Source organism: Rhincodon typus, chromosome 3, assembly GCF_021869965.1.
Source record: "Rhincodon typus isolate 14 chromosome 3, sRhiTyp1.1, whole genome shotgun sequence".
Classification (NCBI taxonomy): Eukaryota; Metazoa; Chordata; class Chondrichthyes; order Orectolobiformes; family Rhincodontidae; genus Rhincodon; species Rhincodon typus.
Genome location: NC_063334.1, coordinates 61499000 through 61520172, shown reverse-complemented (window position 1 = coordinate 61520172; position 21173 = coordinate 61499000). Strand labels below are relative to the sequence as shown.

The 21173-nt window shown below is 42.1% G+C and overlaps 1 protein-coding gene across 1 annotated transcript in view; it reads right to left on the bottom strand.

The window, feature by feature from the left end:
• LOC109928628 (transient receptor potential cation channel subfamily M member 6-like) overlaps positions 1-21173 on the bottom strand; it is a 172628-nt gene that overhangs the window by 129093 nt on the left and 22362 nt on the right. The window contains exons 3-4 of the mRNA XM_048593519.1: positions 12797-12835; positions 187-367 (exon numbers count right to left, since the gene is read on the bottom strand). Coding sequence (XP_048449476.1) covers positions 187-367; positions 12797-12835 — 220 coding nt within the window. The remainder of the gene's footprint in view (positions 1-186; positions 368-12796; positions 12836-21173) is intronic.

The following is a 21173-nucleotide window of genomic DNA, read 5'->3' as shown; positions in this document are numbered from 1 at the left end:
GGTAAGTAAGTGGAGGGGGTAACTGACTGCCCTAATGTTAAGTGCCTCCCTGTCTGAACTGGAGATGATTTGTTAAAATCTGGATCAGTGAGTTATTTGCATAATTAAATACACTCGTATGGGAGCAGTACATGCTTATGAGGGTTGTTAGCTCCATGCGCTGTGTAACTGTGAAATGTAACCAACCTTAGCACGGTAGGAGTAAGCGCCATCCTGGAAATCTATGGTACCGAAAGAATCAGTTGGACTTGCTATGGTGTGATTCTCAATGCACCATTCCTCCTCTCCATCATTGTGAGCTGATAAATAGACTGGTAATTTGTTATCTAAGCCAGGGTGATCACCTACTAGCCGTCCACAGCAGCACCTGTGTTCAAAGTACAAAGATCAGAGTCACCTTTAAATCTGCATTGTTTTATTTTGTATGATGAACCTTCAAAGATTCCAACTGCTCCTAAAGTCTGGTTATAGTGGATATTTCTTAAAATGTAAGGTCTCCAGTTTAGATTGCTTGATCCCAAGTGACTGTTGGATTCTAGATGTTTTTGGATTATAGAGTGGTGTTAGAATATCTAACCACATGTGTGTGAACTGGACAACAATGTTGATGTATGCATCTTTAACAGAAACATAAATAGTGATAAATCATTATAATGCAATAATAAAAATGTTTTGATTTATCCAAACACATCAGCTCATTTCATACATCTAGCATTTTTCCACTCCCAAAGCACAGGATGCTGGAAGTCTTCCAAAATAAATGTGGACAATATGTATTTCTGGACAACAGATTTCCAGACTGAGAGGTTACAGTGTACCTTCAAATCTTTACCTAAAGTTGATTAAGGTATTCTTTTATTTTAAGGATGCAACAGATGAACAAATCATCAAGCAGGGAGTCAGTCCAGTTAAAAATGTATTATGTTCAGCTGAACCATGCACAACATTTGGGACAGACTGTAAATTTTAAACAAAGACTAGATATCTGAATTTTATTCATTCCTCTTCAGAAAACTAATACAAAATAATTCAATAGATGGGATTTTATTTTGACAGAGAAATGAAGGAGTACTTTAGAAAGAATGCATTCTTTAATTAACTTATCATCAAATAGTTGTCCTGTTGAGGGTATATTGTGTACTCCCCTTCACTACACCCTCTGTCTGTATCAAAGCAAATACAGCACAATACTTTTTCATTTGATTTTCAGCCTGTCTGGAAAGATGGGAGAACCAGTTAACTGCAGCTACAGAAGGCTTTCTCCTTATAATAAAAACCATTACTGATTTCACCGCTGCAAACGTAGGACTCTGCCTCATGGTGTCCTCCAGTATTGATATCTGGCAGAGTATGTAGTTGGTATTTGAGGGGCACCTTACTTCTATAAAGCATGTAAAAACACTTGTTCAGCGGTAGCTTTCACACATATCTGTCACGTTTGCACAGAAACATAAATACCTGCCATTAACCAAGGTCCACCCCTACTTCCTTCGCTGTTTCTTTGGAAAGTCTTTGCTTCTTACCAGTATTAGTAATACTGGGCATGGTATAAATCAGGCAATTAGAGGCGCATGCAACAAGGATAATGCAATGCAATCAAGCATGACTTCAATCAATATGTAAACTGGGTAAATGTAATGAAAGCAATGCCATGGAAAGCAAATTCCTGGAATGTTTTCAAGTTGGTTTTCTGGAGCAACATGTTGAGAAAGCTATCTTCGATCTAGTATTATTGAATGAAAAAAAGACTAATCAATAATCTTGTAAAAGAACCATTAGGGAAGAATGACCATAACATGACAGAATTTCCCATTAATATTGAAAATAGTGTATTTTTATCCAAAAATTGGGCTCTGAATTTAAGCAATGGAAACTATGAAGTTATGAAGGGCAAGTTGGCTGTAGTGGACTGGGAAACTATTTTAAGAGCTTTGATGATAGACAGGCATTATCTAATATTTATACAGTTTTTCACAAACATACATTCTATTAAAGCAAAAAGTGAGGCAATGGCTAACAAAGAAAGTGAAACCTTGCATCACCTTAATGGAGGATATTTGTAAAGCTGACAAAACAAGTAGTAAACTTGAGGATCAGGAGCATTTCAAAGTTAACAAAGAAAGATCGTGAAGGTGATAATGGAAGCAACAATAAGGTATGAATGCAACAAGCAAAACACGTAAAAATGACTGCAAAATTCCTGAAGAATGTAATAAAGAAAAACACAAACATAAGTCCATTATACTTGGAAATAATAAAATAGCAGAGAAGCGAAATAATTAATTTGCATCCGTCATCATGGAGGATGATGCAAGAAATCTCCCAGAAACAATCTTCTGCTAAGGCATTCCTTTTTCCAATCTGATATTGAGGGTCCTGAAGTGACTAAATAACCCAATACAGGATCTACACACCTTGTGGCTGTTCCTCAGGTTTTTGTCAGACCTTCTGTTGTTTGCAGTTGACCTCCATCGGGGCCTGTCAGAGACACCCAACTGCCTGATACCTTTGTGGATGCTTCTTCTTCAGTTGGGATTATCTTGGTCTTGAAATTCCCATGACTGGTAGGAGCAGTAATTTTTTTTTTAGTGTAGGCTTTAAGGATGTCCTCGAAGCATTCCCTCTGCCCCCTGGTAACCACTTGCCAGGACAAAGCTCAGAATAGAGTCTGCTTTGGAGACCATGCATCAACCATGCAGGCAATATGGTCTCCATATGCAGCTAGTTAACAGCAACCAATGGTTCAATACTGAGGATGCAGTCCTGAGGAAGGAAACTGAGATTAAGCTGTCCATCCTGCCAGGGAATTCACAAAATATAGCAGAAATATTGCTGGTGATATTTCTCAAGGGATTTGAGGTGCCTGCTCTACATTGTTCATTTCTGATGCATAAAGAAAGACTGCTACCCTGTGGAACATAATTTTGGTGTCATGATGGTTGACAGCATGATGCTCATGAATTCTTCAGGGCAGTCAAACCCATCTACAGCCCAAACATCCACAGACTTAACCCATTGAGACCCTAAGAATGGAGTGGCACTCATCAAGGACAGAAAGGCAGTCAGCACCCATTGAAAATATCACTCAATCTCCTCACTGCATCTCAATCCTCTTGCTCTTTATCACAGAAACATAGAAAATGGAAGCAGGAGTAGGCCACTTGGCCTTTTGAGCTTTCTCCACCGTTCATTATGATAAAAGTTGATCATCTAATTCAAAAGCCTGTTTCTGCTTTCCCCCAAATCCATTGATTCCTTTAGCCCCAAGTACTACCTCCAACTCTTTCTTGCCTCAAATGCCTTCTACAGTAACAAATTCCACCACTCACCACTCTCTGGGTGCAGAAATATTTCCACATTTCAGTGCAAAATGGTTCACCCCATGTCCTCAGACTGTGACTGTGGTCCACCCCTGCAATTGGGAACATCCTTCCTGCATCTAACATGTCATGTCCTGTTGACATTTTATATTATTCTATGAGATCCCCTCTGATTCTTCTGAACTCCAGCAAATAGAATCCTAACTGATTCAAACTTGCAGACGACACTAAGATTGGTGGAGTAGCAGATAGTGAAGGGGACTGTCGGAGAATGCAGCAGAATATAGATAGATTGGAGAGTTGGGCAGAGAAATGGCAGATGGAGTTCAATCCAGGCAAATGCGACGTGTTGCATTTTGGAAGATCCAATTCAAGAGCGAACTATACGGTAAATGGAAAAGCCCTGGGGAAAATTTGGAGAGGGTGCAGAGGAGGTTCACCAGGATGTTGCTTGGTATGAAGAGAGGTTGAGTAGATTAGGATTATTTACATTAGAAAGACGAAGGTTGAGGGGGGACCTGATCGAAGTCTACAAAATCATGAGAGGTATAGACAGGGTGTATAGCAAGAAGCTTTTTCCCAGAGTGGGGGACTCAATTACTAGGGGGTCACAATTTCAAGGTGAGAGGGGAAAAGTTTAAGGGAGATATGCGTGGAAAGTTCTTTACGCAGAGGGTGGTGGGTGCCTGGAACGTGTTGCCAGCGGAGGTAGTAGAGGCAGGCAGGATAGCATCATTTAAGATGTATCTAGACAGATACATGAACGGGCAGGGAGCAGAGGGATACAGATCCTCGGAAAATAGGTGACAGGTTTAGATAAAGGATCTGGATCGGCGCAGGCTTGGAGGGCTGAAGGGCCTGTTCCTGTGCTGTAATTTTCTTTGTTCTTTACCTCATGCATCAGTCCCACCGTCCCAGGAATCAGACGAGTAAGCCTTTGCAGCGCTCCCTCGATGGGAAAAACATCCTTCCTCAGATAAGGAGACTGGAACTGCACACAAGATTCAGGTGCAAGCTCACCGAGGCCCTATACAAGAGCAGCATGACCTCCCTGCTCCTGTATTCAAAGTCTCTCACTTTGAAAGTCGAAGTACCATTTGTCTTCTTTACCGCCTGTTGCATCTGCATGCTTACCTTCAGTGAGTGGTGTATGAGGACACCCAAGTCTCATTGCACATTCCCCTCTCTCAATTTACAGCCATTCAGTTAATAATCTGTATTCATGTTCTTGCTACTGAAGTGCAATAACCTCACATTGATCCCATACGTTTGCCCATTCACTCAGTTTATGCAAATCACACTGAAACATCTCTGCATCATCCTCACAGTTAACACACCCACCCGCCTTTGTGTCATCTGCAAAGTTGGGGATATTACATTTAGTTCCCTCATCTCAACCATTAATACATATTGCGAATAGCTGGGGTCCAAGCACTGATCCCTGTGGCATCCCAATAGTCACCATCTACCATTCAGTAAAAGACCTGTTTATTCCTATTCTTCGTTACTCTTGGTTATTCTTTCCACTCTTACAGTCTAAGAGTAAGAGGTAAGCCATTCAGGACTGAGATGAGGAAGAATTTCTTCACTCAGAGAGGTGTGAACCTGTGGAGTTCTCTACCACAGAAAGCTACTGGGGCCGGTTTGTAAGATATATTCAAGGGGGAGCTAGACATGGTCCTTGCAGCTAAAGGGATCAAGGAGTATGGAGAAAAAGTGGGAGTGAGATACTGAAATTGCACAATCAGACTTGATCATATTGAATGGTGGTGCAGGCTCAAAGGTATGAATGGGCTACTCCTGCACCGATTTTCTGTGTTTCCATGTTTCCAGTCTGCCAAGCAGTTTTCTGTCTATCTCATTACACAGCCCCTATTTCCCATGTGCTTTAATTTTAAACTGTCTTCTCTCAAAAGTGGGATTTAGTCGAAAGCCTTCTGAAAGTCCAAATAAATCACATCCACTATCCTCCCTTTATCAACTATACTACTTGAATCCTCAAAGAATTCCAATAGACTTGTCAAGCATGATGTCCCTTTCGCAAATCCATGCTGACTCTGTCTGATCCTGCTACTGTTTTCCAAATGCTCAGCTATTGATTCTTTCATAATGGACTCTAGCATTTTCCATACTACCAACTTTAGACTGACTGCTCTATCATTCCCATTTTCCTCTCTGTCTCCATTCCTAAAATCGGGAAGTTACATTAGCTACCTTCTGACCTGTAGGAATTGTTCCTGACCTTGTAAAACCCTGAAAGATGATCACCAATGCATCCCATTATTTCTAGAGCCACTTTCTTAAGTACAGTACTATGTAATTTATCAGGCCTGGGGATTTATTGGCCTTTACTCCCATCAATTTCCACAACACCATTTCCAACCAACTCTGACTTCTTTAATTTCCTCCTACTCACTAAACTCTGTGTTCCTCAATAATTCTGGTATGTTATTTGTGTTCTCCTTTGTGAATACAGAACCAAAGTATTTGGTTTAAGGTTCACTGGGTCTGAAATGTTAACTCTGATTTCTGTCCACAGTTGCTGCCAGACCTGTTGAGTTTTTCCAGCAATTTCTGTTTTCCAGCATCCGCAGTTCTTTTGGCTTTTTGTTTACCAATGTGTGCATTTAGTTGGTCAGCATTTCTTTGAGTCCCATTATAAATTCCCCTGTTTCTGACTTTAAGGGACTTACATTTGTTTTCACCAGTCTTTTTCTCTTCAGTCCACAGCATGCAAGCCACCAACATTTCAGCGTAACCCAAAGATGGCATGAGGTTGAGAAAGCCACCTTACAGATGAGAATCAACAAGACTGCCAGCACAGACAGAACCCCTGCAGAAATATTAAAATATGGTAGAGCTCTTGGCTCATTTATATGATCTTATTTTCCTCATCTCAAAGGACAATAACATAACTGGGGATTTCCAAGATGTTATTATTGTGAGCATCCTAAGAAAGTACCTAAGACTGATTGTAATACATATGGAAAGGTATCCCTACTAGATATCACTGGGAAGAACACTGCAAAAAAATCCTCCTGATTTGCCTCCTCGCACATGCTGAAAAACTCCTCCCAGGATCACAATGTGGATTCTGTCACGGAGCTGTACAGCATGGAAATAGACCCTTCAGTCCAACTCATCCATGCCAACCAGATATCCTAAATTAATCTAGTCCCATCATCCAGCATTTGGCCCATATCCCTCTAAACCCTTCCTATTCATGTACACATCCTAATGCGTTTTAAATGCTGTGATTGTACCAGCCTCCCACCACTTCCTCTGGCAGCTCATTCCATACATGCACCACCTGCTGTGTGAAAAAGTTGCCCCTTAGGTCCCTTTTGTATCTTTCCCCTCTCACCTTAAACTTATGGCCTCTAGTTTTGGACTCTCCTACCCTGGGAAAAAGACTTTGGTTATTCACCCTATCCATGCTCCTCATGATATTATAAACCTCTGTAAGGTCACCCCTCAGCCTCCAACCCTCCAGAGAAAATAGCCCCAGCCTATTCAGCCCTTCCCTCTGGCTCAAACCCTCCAACCCCAGCAACATTCTTGCAAATCGCTTCTGCACTCTTTCAAGTTTAATAACATCCATCAAGAGGCACATTGAACATAACCATCACAGCAAGACAACGTAAGAAAAATGCAGAGCGCAGCTACAATCTCTACACATGATTGTTTTGACCTCAAAAAGGCCTTCCACTCTAAACTAGGTTGGATTATGGAGGGTCCATCCAATGTTTGTTTGCCCACAAAAGGCCATCACCAACTCCTGCTATGGAGGGTCCATCCAATGTTTGTTTGCTCACAAAAGGCCATCACCAACTCCTGCTGCTGCAAAATAACAAGCAAACCATAATCCTCACTAATGGATCCAGTGCAGACCCAAAACATGTGAAAATTAGTGTAAGCAAGGCAATGCCCTTCTCCAAATTCCTGCTGCAAAACTCCACCTCATATCCCTGAAGATTTCACTGGTGTGGAGCTAATAGACAGAATGATCTGGAAACTGTTCAATCTGCATTGCTTCCAATCCATAACCAATACCATCCAACCTCTGCCAGCAAACTGCAGCTTACAGATAATTGTGTTTGTGTGCACACTCAGAGGCAGGGCTCCAAATCATCGTCAATGTGTTCATGGGGACAGGTGAAAGAATGGGCCTTAGAAAAAACATCTAGAAGACAAAGATCTTCCACTAGCTTTCTCCCATCACTGTAACACTGTTATGATCCACAGTGACCCACTGGATAAGTGGATTAATTCCCAAACCTTGGGAGCCTCATTTGACTGACAGTAGGCGTCATCAATGAAATTTAACATCTCATCCAGTGAGCCAGCATGGTCTTCAGTCATCTGAGCAACAGTGTTTGATGACAAAGACTCCAAGTCAAAAATAACTGAGATCCATAGAAGGAGTGAGAATGAGCAACCGAAAGAAATTAATAGTGGTAAAGAAACGGTGCTTGAAAAATTAATGGGAGTGAAAGTTGACAAATTCCCATGACCACTGATCTAAATCCCAGAGTGGTGACTGAGGTGTCTATGAGAATACTAAATGTATTAGCGAACATCTTTTCTAATCCCATTATTTAAGAAAGGAAGAAGATAGAAAATGGGGAACTATAGCTTTGTTAAGGTGACATCAGTAGTCAGGAATGCACTAGAATCTATTATAAAGGATGTGATAACTAGACACTTAGAAATTACTGATCTGATTGGGCACAATTCAACAAGGATTTATGAAAGGAAAATCATTTTTGAAAAGTTATAGGAGTTTATCAGGGATGTTATTAGCAAAGTAGATAAGGGGGGATGACTGGATGTGGTATATTTCGATTTTCAGAAGATGTTTAGTAAGGTCCCACACAGACAGTTACTAAACAATGCTAGAGCACGTGGGATAAAGCCGAATATGAAATGACAATTAGTTAACATAAAGAAAACAGAGAGAATGAATAAATTGGTAAATCCCAGATTATCGATTTGTGAGGGGTAGTGTACTTGAAGGATTAGTATTTGGACCTCAGCTGTTCAGAATCTATATCAGTGATTTGGAGGAACCAAATGTAACATTTCCAAGTTTAGAGATGACAAAACCACATCGGAACATATTGTTATGAGAATGCAATGTGACTTCAAGGAGCTTTGGACTGGCAGATTGAACCGGCAAACCACGGCAAATGGAATATAACATGCATAAGTATCAGATAGTAGAAGGAACTGAGGTGCAAAGTATTTATTAATTGTTGAAAGATTGGAACGTGTTGATGTCCAAAGGAACCTGGATGTCCTTGTTCATAAGTCACCCTAAGCTAATATGCAGGTGCAGAAAGCAATTAGGAAGGTATATGTTAGCTTTTATTGCAGCGGATTTGAGTACAAGAGTAAATATGTGTTATTTCAATTATACAGAACACTGGTGAGAGTGCACCTGGATTATTGTGTGCGGTTCTAAGGAAGGATATACTTGCCATAGAGAAAGTGCAGCAAAGGTTCACCAGACTAATTTCTAGGATGGTAGGTTTGTTCTATGATAAAATATTATGGAAACCAGACCTGCATTGTCTAAAGTTAAGAAAAAATAAGAGGGGATCTTATAGAAATGTACATAATTATTAAAAGGGTAGACAGCGTAGATACAGAAAGGATGTTTCCCCTGGCTACAGAGCCTAGAATGAAGGGAAGGAGTCTCAGAATTTAGGCCATTTAGGGTTCGGAGTAGGAAGAATTTCTTTACCCACAGGATAGTGAATCTTTTGAAACCTCCAGGTTACAGAGGCAGCACAGGAATATGGTATTGAGAGACTGTGATCTAGAATGGTGGAGTTGCATTTAAAAGCTGTAGAAAATTGAGGGTTGGCGGTAGGACTTCTAAATCAAAGATTGCTGCAGGTACACTCGAATATTGGCTCACCTTTAAGCTAACAAGATTTTATGGCGAGATTTTATTGTACTTAGTGAGAAGCAGAATGGCTTTGGTAATTGTTACTTGTTTCTCTGGAGGGGGAAGATTGGCAGCTGACTGGCATGCAACAATTAAGCAAGGTTAGGTTAATAGTGTTTGTGGAAATGACTGAAGGATTAGCAAACCATTTGAAATTAAGAGGGTAATTTTGAACTTTTTTATCATGGAGGAGAATGTTGAACATTTATACCTTGAAAATGAAGTTAAAAATGAAGATGTGCCTGTAGCTGGACAGGAGAAAGACAGCTTAATGTTTGAGTTAACTGGGCCTTTCTTTGGATTTAGCCAATGTGGAGCCGACAAGCATAAAGAAAGAAATATAAGAATTGACTGTAACATATTTTGATTGGAATCAACTTGAACATGGGAGCCAGTGGCCTTGTCGTATTATCACTGGACTGTTAATCTAGAGTCTCAGGTAATATTCTGGGGACCTGGGTTTGAATCCCACTATCTGGAATCGAGAGTCTACTGATGACCATGAATTGTCGGAAAAAAACCCATCTGGTTCACTAATGTCTTTTAGGGAGGGAAACTGCCATCCTCACCTGGTCTGGCCTATATTGTGATTCCAGACCCACAGCAATGGTAACAGATTTGGTGGGGGTGGGGGGAAGTAGTATGACACTAAGATATTGGGATAAGAAGTATGCTATTCAACCCTTCAAGCCTGCTGCACCATTCAATTTTATCATGTTTGATCCTTTATCTTGACATCATATTCCTCCTTTCTCTACATACCCTCGATGCCTTTAAAATCTAAACGTTTATCTACTTCTTTCTTGAATATATTCAGTTCCTTGGCCTCCATAGTCTTCCGAGGTAGAGAATTCTACAAGTTCATTACTCTTTGAGAGAAGAAAAATTTCCTCATCTTAGTCCTAAATGAGAAAGCATTTTCCTGAATCTAGTCTGTCCAGTCCTGTTTGAATATGACATATTTCAATCAATTCCCCTCTCATCTTTCTAAACTCTACAGAAATCAGAGGCAATGAAATGAATCTCTCCTCATAGGACAGTTCTGCTATCCCTGGTATCAGTCTAGTGAACCTCTGCTGCACTCTCTCTGTGGCAAGTATATCCTTTGTTAGGTAGGGAGGCCAAAACTGCAAGCAATACTCCAGGGGTAGTCTCACCAAGGCCCTTTAAAGCTTAATTATAATGTATTTGTTTTGATATAAAATGTTATTAGTTATAATACTTTAAATGTAAAAATGAAAACACATCACAAGGGTGTTTTTCATTTTTTTGTGGGTGCAGGTATTATTTAAGGCTAGTGTTGTAGTTTAAATGTTTTAAAGACTTAGTTGTTTTAGTTTCTGAAATTGAATTTTACTCTAATTCATTGGGGAAAAAACGGTAATCATTCACAACTTACCAAACCATACAGACATAAGATAATTACAAATCAAAAGTGACTCGTGGTTATTGGATAAAATCCGAGTAAAAGGATGAGAAACATGACAAGTGCTCTGACTTAGCTAAAAGAACAACAGACATGGCACCTGTAGTTATTAGGTAAAGGGTAAGCTATTCATGTGACTTCTGAAATTAAGGAAACCTGTAGAAGCAAGGGGTAGCTAATTTACATTTTTACCTGCGAACCATAAGATATAGGAGCAGAAGTAGACTATTCAGCCCATCTAGTCGGCTCCTCAATTCAATGAGATCATGGCTGATCTGATAATTCTTGACTCAACTGTCTGGCCTTTTCCATGTAACCCTTGATTGCCTTACTGATTAAGAATCTGAGTCTCTTAGCCTTGAATATCCTTTACAACCCACCCTTGACAGCCCTCTGTAGTAAAGAATTCGACAGATTCACTAGTCTCTAAAAGAATAAATTTGTCTTCATCCAATGCTTTAAATGTGTAGCCCATTATTCTGAGATTACACCCACTGGTCCCAGACTCACCTACAAGGGGAAACAAGTCAAGTCCCCTAAGAATCTTGCATGTTTCAATAAGATCGCCTCTCATTCTGCTAAACTCCAATGAGTACAGGCTAACCTACTTAATCTCTGCCCATAAGACAGTCCCTCCAAATCTGGTTTCAGATTAGTTAACCTTTTCTTAGGCCATTTTTTTTTCACATTGCCACAGAGATGGGTGGAGTTCAGTGAAAGTCTTTGCACTGGAATTTGTCACCGAATTCAGTTAATGTACAACCAGCAGGCAAGACTCATGGATGTTCAGAAAATCAGTTTAGATACTTTGTCAGCTTTGGTCTTGTGTAGCCTGCAGCTCTTTGAAAGTTGAGAGATAAAGACAGACCTACACTTGGAGCAGAGTAATTATGAGATCTACATATGATTAGAAAAAAATGATCAGGAGATTTATTAAGCTGCAAACTGAAAGAAGAAATCTACAGTAATCCTCTTAATAAAAGGCATCTAGAGATCTGGAAGAATTCAGCTTCATTGCAGTTGAAGAAATAGTAGTGGGTTATTGGAAACCAAGAGTGTTTTCTGATGTTTCAAACCTCTGTCCATAAGGCCTATGCTTGAGTTGTGAATTCCAATGCTATGACATCATTAAAAAGAAAATTGGAAAGTTGATAAACCGAAAGCCGTTGGAAGGACGACATAAAACCTGTGTCTTGAATCACTAGGATAGTAAAATGAAGTGACGTACATTCTGGAGAGTTGTGTTATATGTTTGGATTGGGTCCAGAGAAAAAGTGAACAACCTCTCGGGATTCTTTTCACGTATCAGGGAATATTTGGAGTAAAGTAAAATGTGAAACTGAGTTGATAGCATCAGTCTTTATAAGCTGCAGTGTTTAGTTAGTAATGCTTTCATTCCTTACTTCCTCTTTTAACACACAATAAAGTTTGCTTTGGGTAACTTCATGAAATCTTATGGTGTAGTACTGTCAGGTAATTGCTGGGATGTTTGGGTATCTTCATTAAATATTAATGATACTGTAACACAGTTCCATGATAGCACAAGGTATTGGTTCCAATGCTTCCTCCTTTGACTTCTCCATTGCTTTTGCCTCCTATTGATCCATCAATTTGAACATTAGGAAGAAGCCAGAATGCAGGTCATTGAAAGCGAAGAATTATGAGTTTCTAATCAGAGCCTCTGGAACACGGTAATGGCTAGGACAACTTCAAAAAACTTCTGCCTGAAAATCTTATTCATCTCACAAAGGATTCTTTGAAGTCAGTGATGGCTACTTTCCCCTCCCCCAAAACGTTGCAGACACTTTAGACTCCCTGCAACAGTCACTGAAGATTTGGCCATACTGAGATGGGGGAAGGGGAGTGGGGGGGGGGGGGGGGAATTAAATTTTTTTTAATGCAGAACCCTCTCTCTGATCCAGCCTACTCCAACACAATAAGGAAGAAAGGTCAGTAGCAGAACAGCATTTCCACACTCTGTCAGACATGCAAGGGAACAAGAGGTCTGCGGATTTGTAGGCTGTTCATCTGAGATTCAAATTTAATGTATTGTTTCTAAGACTTGTGCTAAATTAAAAAAATATAAAATTTCCTTACCTCACCAGGTTCTGGCAAATCTGACATCCTGGAAGACACCTGCCATAAATAAGAAATTGATTTAACATTTTTGTGCAGTATTCAACCCATCAAAAACTGATTAAAATCAGTTGTAAACTGGCTTCCTCCTTCCTCCATTGGTGAATGTGTGTTCAGTGTTCCAGAATAAAACACATTCTCATTGAGCACTATCACATCAGGTGGAACACCATCTGGCAAAAGTACATCTTCGTCTACTACATCTATTTTAATCTATTTTGGCACCAACCTCAGAATAGCAATCATTCCTTCACCACCACGTTGCCACTTTACATCCTTGTAGTTTCCCCGATTGCTAATGTACTGCCATATTTACTGTGAATCCAGAGACAAATAGAGCTGGATTATAGATGCTCCATTGTAATCAGCAAAAGGAAAGCCTATCATCCTACCAGACCGTATGGAACACAAACTTGGGACCCACAGAATTTGGACTAAAGATGTTAGCAAGCTAGAATATCAGTTCCTAAGGAGTAGAACAGACCCAAGGGCCTATTGGGAATTCTGGTTCACATTCATATGTCCAAATCTGCATCACTTTAGGATCTGATATAATTTCCAGCAGACACTGGAAACTGTTCAAAAGCCGTCTGATGAAAAGGAGCAGAGTCTTATTTAAACATGTTGAGATGAAGTCAGTTGTAATTTTCTGTGGTCTTCTCCTAAATCAGTAGGCTACGCATCTACCTTACAACTCAGAAGAAAACGCCAGTAAATAAGAACAGTAATATTTGGAAATGAATATACAGATCATTTGGGTGCTCAGTTTGAGGTATACAAGATGTATATGTGTGATTTGCCAGTTTTACTGGTCTTGACTATGAAGACCTGACTCCATAGCCTGCAATTTTGTACAAAGCCAGCGGGGAGACACAGCCATCTACTTCCAGATTTTTTTGCAACTCATCTGTGCCATGTGCCATGGAAATGGTGCTGTCATTGGCAGTCAAAGTGGTCTCCATCCTCAACACTTCATCATAATTTGCCAGGCACAACAATGTACCCTGGAATGTTGAGCCAGGACAACACTTTTCATATCAACCTCTCTTGGCAGTTTTTCCATTTCATCATCTGTTAAGTTGCTCTGGCATTTACCAAGAAGAATCATAGAAGCCCTGCACAAAGAGGCCATTCGGCCTATTGAATCTGCACTGATCCTGAGAACAGCATCCCACCCAGACCCTACCCTCCCAAACCTATCCCCATAACCCCACATTAACCATGGCTAATCCTCCTAGCCTGCACATCCCTGGATACTACGGGGCAATTTAGCAAGGCCAATCCAGCTAACTAGTCAGCTTGGTCTTCTGCGACAATGCTATATATTTCCATTCTACAATATAGTTACACCAACTAGTTGTTTGTCTGAATTGGTTCACTTAACGAGACACTAGTCCTCAGTTATATGTTTGCATTTTAGAAAATCAGGACTTCTAGTGAAACATAGTTTCCCATAGGAATCATAGTTAGCCAAAGTTAGGTTCCTTGGGACTTTCTCACCCAGAAAAATACATAAAAGTTGAAATTTTTTTTTTTTACTGTATTTTCATAAATACTTGTAACAATAAATTACAACACTATACTATATACTGTACTGTACCATACGTGTATATCGAAATAACTTGCAAACTACAATTCACCACTAAACATGAAAGAAATACAATTAAAAAAAAACTTGCCTTTACTGTTCTGTGTTGTTAGATTGACTAGGCTCCATCGAGAGTTTCAAGTTGATCAATGTAGCTGAATGCCCATGGCTACCTGCACTCATGGACATATGTCACTAGATGGGGCCCAGGAGCTCTATTTCAATTTAGGAGAGAAGGACAACTCTTTGCCCATTGCCAGAACAAAAGGGAGAATGTCTGGGATGCAGGCAGTGCAGTATTGGACACTGATTGACATTGGACATTGACAATGCACGTAAACAATGTTAAGACAAAAATGGCAAAGCAAAGCTAAAAATAGGTCACTGTTGTGAGTGGAATGAGGGGTCAGCCAGGTGGATCTCATAGAATATGAGTTCCCTGATTGGGGCTGTTAATCTGGTCCAACCAGGGAGCCCTGGCTGACAGATATAAACAGGAGTGTCAGGGGTTCTGCTCATCCCATGAGCCGGTTCCGTGCTAGCTGGGTCAGTGTCATGTATGATGCACGTATAAAGGGTGACCTCATGGATTTATTTCAGCTACAAATAATAAGCAATGTTTAAAAATGAACAATAGTTAAGCACAACAATATTGAATGAGGACTAGCTGTTTGACATTTCATACAATGAAACCACTCTGAGGATTTTTCAGGGCCCATTCCTAAATACATTTCTCCATATAAGGCCAATGGCTGGGACCTGTACTCATGGCACATCTGGCCTTCATCATAGTGAGTTGTTGTTTCTTCCATTCCTGTATAAAATTTTCATTAACACTAAATTTTCTTATTGCAGCACTGTGATTTGACGAGTTAATGAATGTTACCAGCTTTGCTTCAAACCAACTTCATACTTCATTGATTGTGTTGGAACACTAATTTCTCTTCATCATTTGGCACACAGGGTCTGTTCTATGTGGACATGTCTGAAACTACAGCCTGGATCACTTGATTCCACTTGCACTCAATGTTTAAAATACACAGAGGTGGCAGGCTGATCTATCCCATAAAAGTCCCTAAATCACCCCAGAAGATTCACTCACAGGGGAGACCAATAATGTCACCCCACAAACAGCATAGAACTGAAATGTGATCCACTCCTCCAATCACAGGCTGGTTCTCTCCCATGCTTGCTGCTGATGGGTTTGTGGTGAACCAATCAGCAGAAAACCCAGGAGAGTAGCAGCCTATAATTGGAAGATATATAGAATCCCCACAGTGTGGTATGAGGCCATTTCACTCATCAAGTCTGCACTGACCCTCCAAACAGCATTCCACCCAGACCCAGCTCCCCAATCCCCATTCTAGTACTCCCACATTTACCATGGCTAATCCACCTACTCAACACACCCCTGGATACCATGGACAATTTAGTAGGGTCAATCCTCCTAACCTGCACATCTTTGGACTGAAGGAGGATACCAGAGCACCTGGAGGAAACACACACAGACATGGGGAGAACATGCAAGCTCCAGCGACCCAAGGCCGGAATCAAAACCAGGTCCCTGGCGCTGGTTAGCAGTGCTAACCACTAAGGCACCATGCCATGTTGCCAGAAGTTTAGAAATTCAGTGTTGACACAAGGTGGGTACAGAGAAGGGAGCAGCTGAGGTCTAGGAATGGGAAATAGGAGAGGGCTGCAAGAGCTGGGGCCAGGTGGCGGAGGGGTGCAAAAGCTCAGGCTGGGTGGGGGACAGGTGCAGGATGGGGGGCCGGGGGGGGGGGGGGTGCAGGATCTGGGGCCGCAGGATCTGGGGCCAGGTGAGGTGGGGTACAAAAGCTGGCCCGGGTGGGGAAAGGGTGCAAGAACAGGGGCCGCGTGGGGGAAAGGTGCAGCAGCTAGAGCCTTCCTAACTGCCAACTGACCCTACATGTTAACGTGAAGACAATCCTAAACTAAGACTCTTAAAGTCCCTTTGTGTTTCTGATTTCTGAAGCCTTTCCCAATTTAGAAAATAGTCTATGTTCTATTCTTCCTCATACTTCCCCAAATTCTATTTCATTTGCCACTTCTTTGCAATACTCTCCTAGCCTGTCTAAGTCCTTCTGCAGCCTCCTGCTTCCTCAACATTACATGTCCCTCTACCTGCCTATGTGTCATCTGGAAACTTAGTAACAATACTCTCGTCCTTTCTTCATCCAGATTATTAATGGTGAATGTGAATTGTTGTGGTCCTGACACTGATCCCTGTGGAACTCCACTAATCACTGGTTGCAATCATGAAAACGACACCTTTATCCCTATTCTCTGCCTTATGCCTGTCAGTCAATCCTCTATCCATTGCCCCTTTCTAGTTTTTTAGTTCAATCCATGTGGCCTGAATTGAGGAACTTTCTAAGGTATCATTGCCCCCACACCCCCACCCCTCCCCACTTCACATCTGATGGTTTGCATTGCCGTTAAAGGGCTTTGCATGTAAGTTTTTAATTGGCTGCACGGGTGATAACTGGTGGTGGTTAATAGTTTACAAAAACACAGTCATGGTGATTTTGGTGGTGGATAGGTCACTCAGTCATGTGGGATCACACTTCTGGGTCGAGAATTGAAATCATTTCATTCCTTCTTATTATAATATTGATCAACATAATGACACCAACTCCTCCATTCAGCCTTGCCACGCTCCCTGGTGTCTTAACCTGACTATATACACTTTGCCCTCTGGACTGACTTGACTTTTCTTCTACATTTGTCCGTGCATCACCCCCTACTGTGCCTTCACTCTGTATCCCATCCCCCTGACAAATTAGTTTAAAAACACACCAATCATAGCAACCCCACACAACAATGTTGTTCCCAATCATTTTGAGGGGTTGGAAGATGCACAGATTCTTTTAGCATGGCATGGCCTTAGTACACTGACTACCACACAGTACTCATGGAGCAAGGTCTTTGTCCAATGGCAAGGATTATTCAGACATTTGGAGACCAGGCTGTGCTTGATAGACAGGAAGTACCACATACACAAGTTGTCATCCGTAAACACTCGACATTCCTAGCAGCTTGTATTGCTGTTGAGTCAATGTCAAAACAAGAGGATGCTCCATATTGAGCAGCCCCTGTAAAATCAGCAAAATCCCACTGCCGCCATAACAGGCTAAATACTCCACAAATAACCAATCATTTCCCACCCCTCTTTTACCCACTTTTTAATTCCTGATGTCAAGTTTCTGTTATGTATGTGGTTCAGAGTGTACTGCCCCTTTAAGAGAGAAAGTCAGGTGACAGAGAGCAGGGGCAAGGGGAAACAGTCTAAAAATTGACTGTGACGATGAAAGACCTACAATAAAGTATTCCCTGTTCAAGTTTATCCTCCATTTACCTCATGTTCTATTTAAGGTTTGACTGAACCATAATAATTTGCAACGAGGATTGGAATCAAGCCACAAAGTCTGTGAGAACCCTGGTTTTTTTGTCAGGAGGAAAGACATCTCCCAGACTTTGAAAATGGCGCAGGATTAAGGAGGTAACATTGAGGGAAGCAGACGCAAAGGGAACTGGGTTGCAGTCGATGCCAGGGAAGAATGGTACGCACTGGGGTGTGGGCTGAGTGGCCAAGAGGGGACTCAGACTGCTGCCAACAGGTGAAGAGGGGAGTACCCACCTGGGAGCTTACCGACGCATCACGGAGAGCAGTCACGAGGGAACACGGGCTACAGTTAACACCAGGGAAGAACAGCATACAGTCGGTGAGAGAGCAGCTGAAGCCGAGAGTGTTCACTGATGAGACTCGGACTGTGACAGGTTACTACACTCAAGAAGCGGGAAAAATTCCTCCCAGTGGGAAAACAAAATGGCAGGCCAATTTGGAATGATGGAACCATCTGATGAAGAGACATTAAGTTGGATTCTGGACACCAAACATTTTGACATGTGCTTAAAGGCAAACAAATTGGTTGAAGACATAATGGTACTGGCTTTCTTGAGTATTGTTAGGAGAAAGACTTTCATGATTCTAGGGAAAAACCCACGGAAAAGGCATTCCAAGAACCATGCAAAGTGTTGGGAAGTTATTTTTCACCAAAGCCACTGATGATTACAGAAGTCCAAAGATGTGCAGACTAGGCGGATTGGCCACGGTAAATTGCCCATACTGTTCAGGAATGTGCAGATTAGGTGGGTTATGGGGGATGGGTCTGGGTGGGAGGCTCTGAGGGTCAGTGTGGACTTGTTGGGCCAAAGGGCCTGTTTCCACACTGTAGGGATTCTATGAACATTTCCATATTTATAATCCTGCACAGCACGAAGGAAAGTCTGTCGTCCAGCTGCCTGAAAAAGGTTAGTGGAACATTGCAAATTAAGAAGGTTCCTCCAAGAAGACATGCAGGAGCATTTGGTTTGTGGCCTCTGACACAAAGCCATCCAACAAATGGCAGCTTTCAAAATTGTTACTTCGAGTTGGCCTCACTGAAGCAAAACAGCTGACAGATAATGCCCAAGTGCGTAAAATAGCAGAAATGCAGCAGAGTGTGGTACCAACCATAGAATGCCACTAATGTGGCAAGAGTGACCACAACGAGTCAATGTGTTGGACTCAAGATGCCCAGTGAAGGTGTCAGTGAATGGGCCATATTGCCCGAAATTGCTGGTACAACCCAACCGCGAAAAGTGGTGTCTCAAGGGGACAATTCAAAAGGCAAGGCATAAGGTAGAGAGTACTCCCGGGAGTTAGCCGGGTGTGCGGGAGAAGCCAAAGGCCCAGAGTCAGCAGAGTTTCGATTAAACATCCTGTGAGTAAGAGGTGAAGTTGATTGTTTCTGTGTTCTTCCCAAATTGGAGGATAAGACAGTAAAGATGGAATTGGATATACATGCAGCAGTGTCTCTGATTCCTGAATCAGTCTATAGGGAGAAGTTACAGGCTCTGCCATTGAAGCCTGCCAAAGTTACATTGAATAAGTGGTGCCACTAAAGGACTATGCACTGGTAAAAGTACAGCTAAGGGACCATTGTGCTGAACTGCCACCGTACGTAGCAAAAGGGAAATAACCCGCATCGTTAAGACTCTCCTGGTCACAGAAATTAAATTAAATTGGGGTGTGGTTAAAAGGTTGGTGAACTCAAACACAGGTTTTAAGAGATTGTGGACAGGTATAAGGATGTCTTCAAGGGAACCCTGGGAGAAATGAAAGGAGTGGAAATTAAACATTGGTTGAGACAGGAGGCTTGTCAAAGAGTCTGAAGGCACATCCTGAACCATACGCCATCTGACCTAAGTGGGGGGAGGGGGAGGGGGGTAGAACAGGAATGGCTGGTGAAGCTGGGAGTGTTGAAACCAGTAACCACCAGTGAATGGGCCACTCCCATCATCCCAGCCTTATTAACAGATGGCACAGTGAGGATTTGTGGGGACTTTAACGTCTCCCTCAACCCGGCACTACGTGCGGATCAATCCCTACTTTGACACATTGAGGACTTGTTCAGTGGATCGGCTGGGGTGAAGAAATTTTCAAAAATGATCTTTTGCAGGCCAACCTATAGACAGGGGTCACGATGGAGTCTCAGCCCTGAGACAGAGGACTATTCCGTTATAAGCAACTGCCTTTTGGCATCATGTCAGCGCCAGATCTGTTCTGGACGGTCATGGACCATCTTTTCCCAGAATGACAAGTCAGCAAGTCAAGTACGGAATACTACCCAGAATGACACAGTTTTGAACCGATTAGTGGACTTGGCCCTGGGAGAAGGCCACTGAATTACACCCTTACCTGTCCAGGAAATGGGAGTTGTCTGTATGAGCTGGGTGTTTAATGTGGGGAATGAGAGTTATTATCCCTTCCCCGTTAAGAGGAAAGACACTAGAACAAGTGCACCAATAGCACTTGGCAAGGTGCAAATGAAAGAAATAGCCAGGAGCTACCTTTTGTGGCCAACTATGGACTTCCAGATTGAGGAGAAAGTGGGATCATGTGAATCCTGTGCATTAGTATGGGAGGTGCCGCTGTTGTCACCCCTTCACCCATGGCCGTGAATCCATGTTGATTTTGCGGGATCAGTAGTGGGACAGGTGTTACTAGTTGTTGAAGATGTCCTGAGTAGCGGTCAAGAAGTTAGTGTCAGTTAAAGCGACGATAGGCTGACTGGATGAAATATTTGCCACGTTTGGGAACCCTGAATAAGTCATGAGTGACAATGGTCCACAGTTTGTGGCACAAGAGTTTAAGGATTACCTGGAAGATCACAGAGTCAGACGTGTGAGATCGGCTCCGTATCTCCCAGCAACAAATGGCCAGTCGGAGAGGTTTGTACGAACATTAAAGCAGTCCTTAAAGGACGGTTTGCGAGGACAGCGAATCAAAAAGTTCCTCAGCATGTACAAGAACACACCACATGTGAAGACCCAGTGCTTGCTGGCATTCTTAATGTTCAACCCCCAACTGAGAACCACGTTTGTCCTACTGTGACCAGAAGAGACCAGAGAGGTGGTAGAGCGAAATCAAGAAGGACAGATGGTGAAAAAAGAGAGAGAGAGCTGGTCCAGACAGTACCAGGGGTGCAGACTGAGTCATGTGTCTCTGAGCCAGGATTGGCCATACCCAGGGAGGAGACAACAGCAGCATCACAGAGCAACAATAGCCAGTCAGAGGGACAGACCTGCGGGACAACAGGAGTTTCTGCAAGCCCAGGAGACCACACTAGAAAAGGTTCCTGAGATGAGGAGATGGTCTTGAGGAATTGCCCTCCCCCTGAAAGA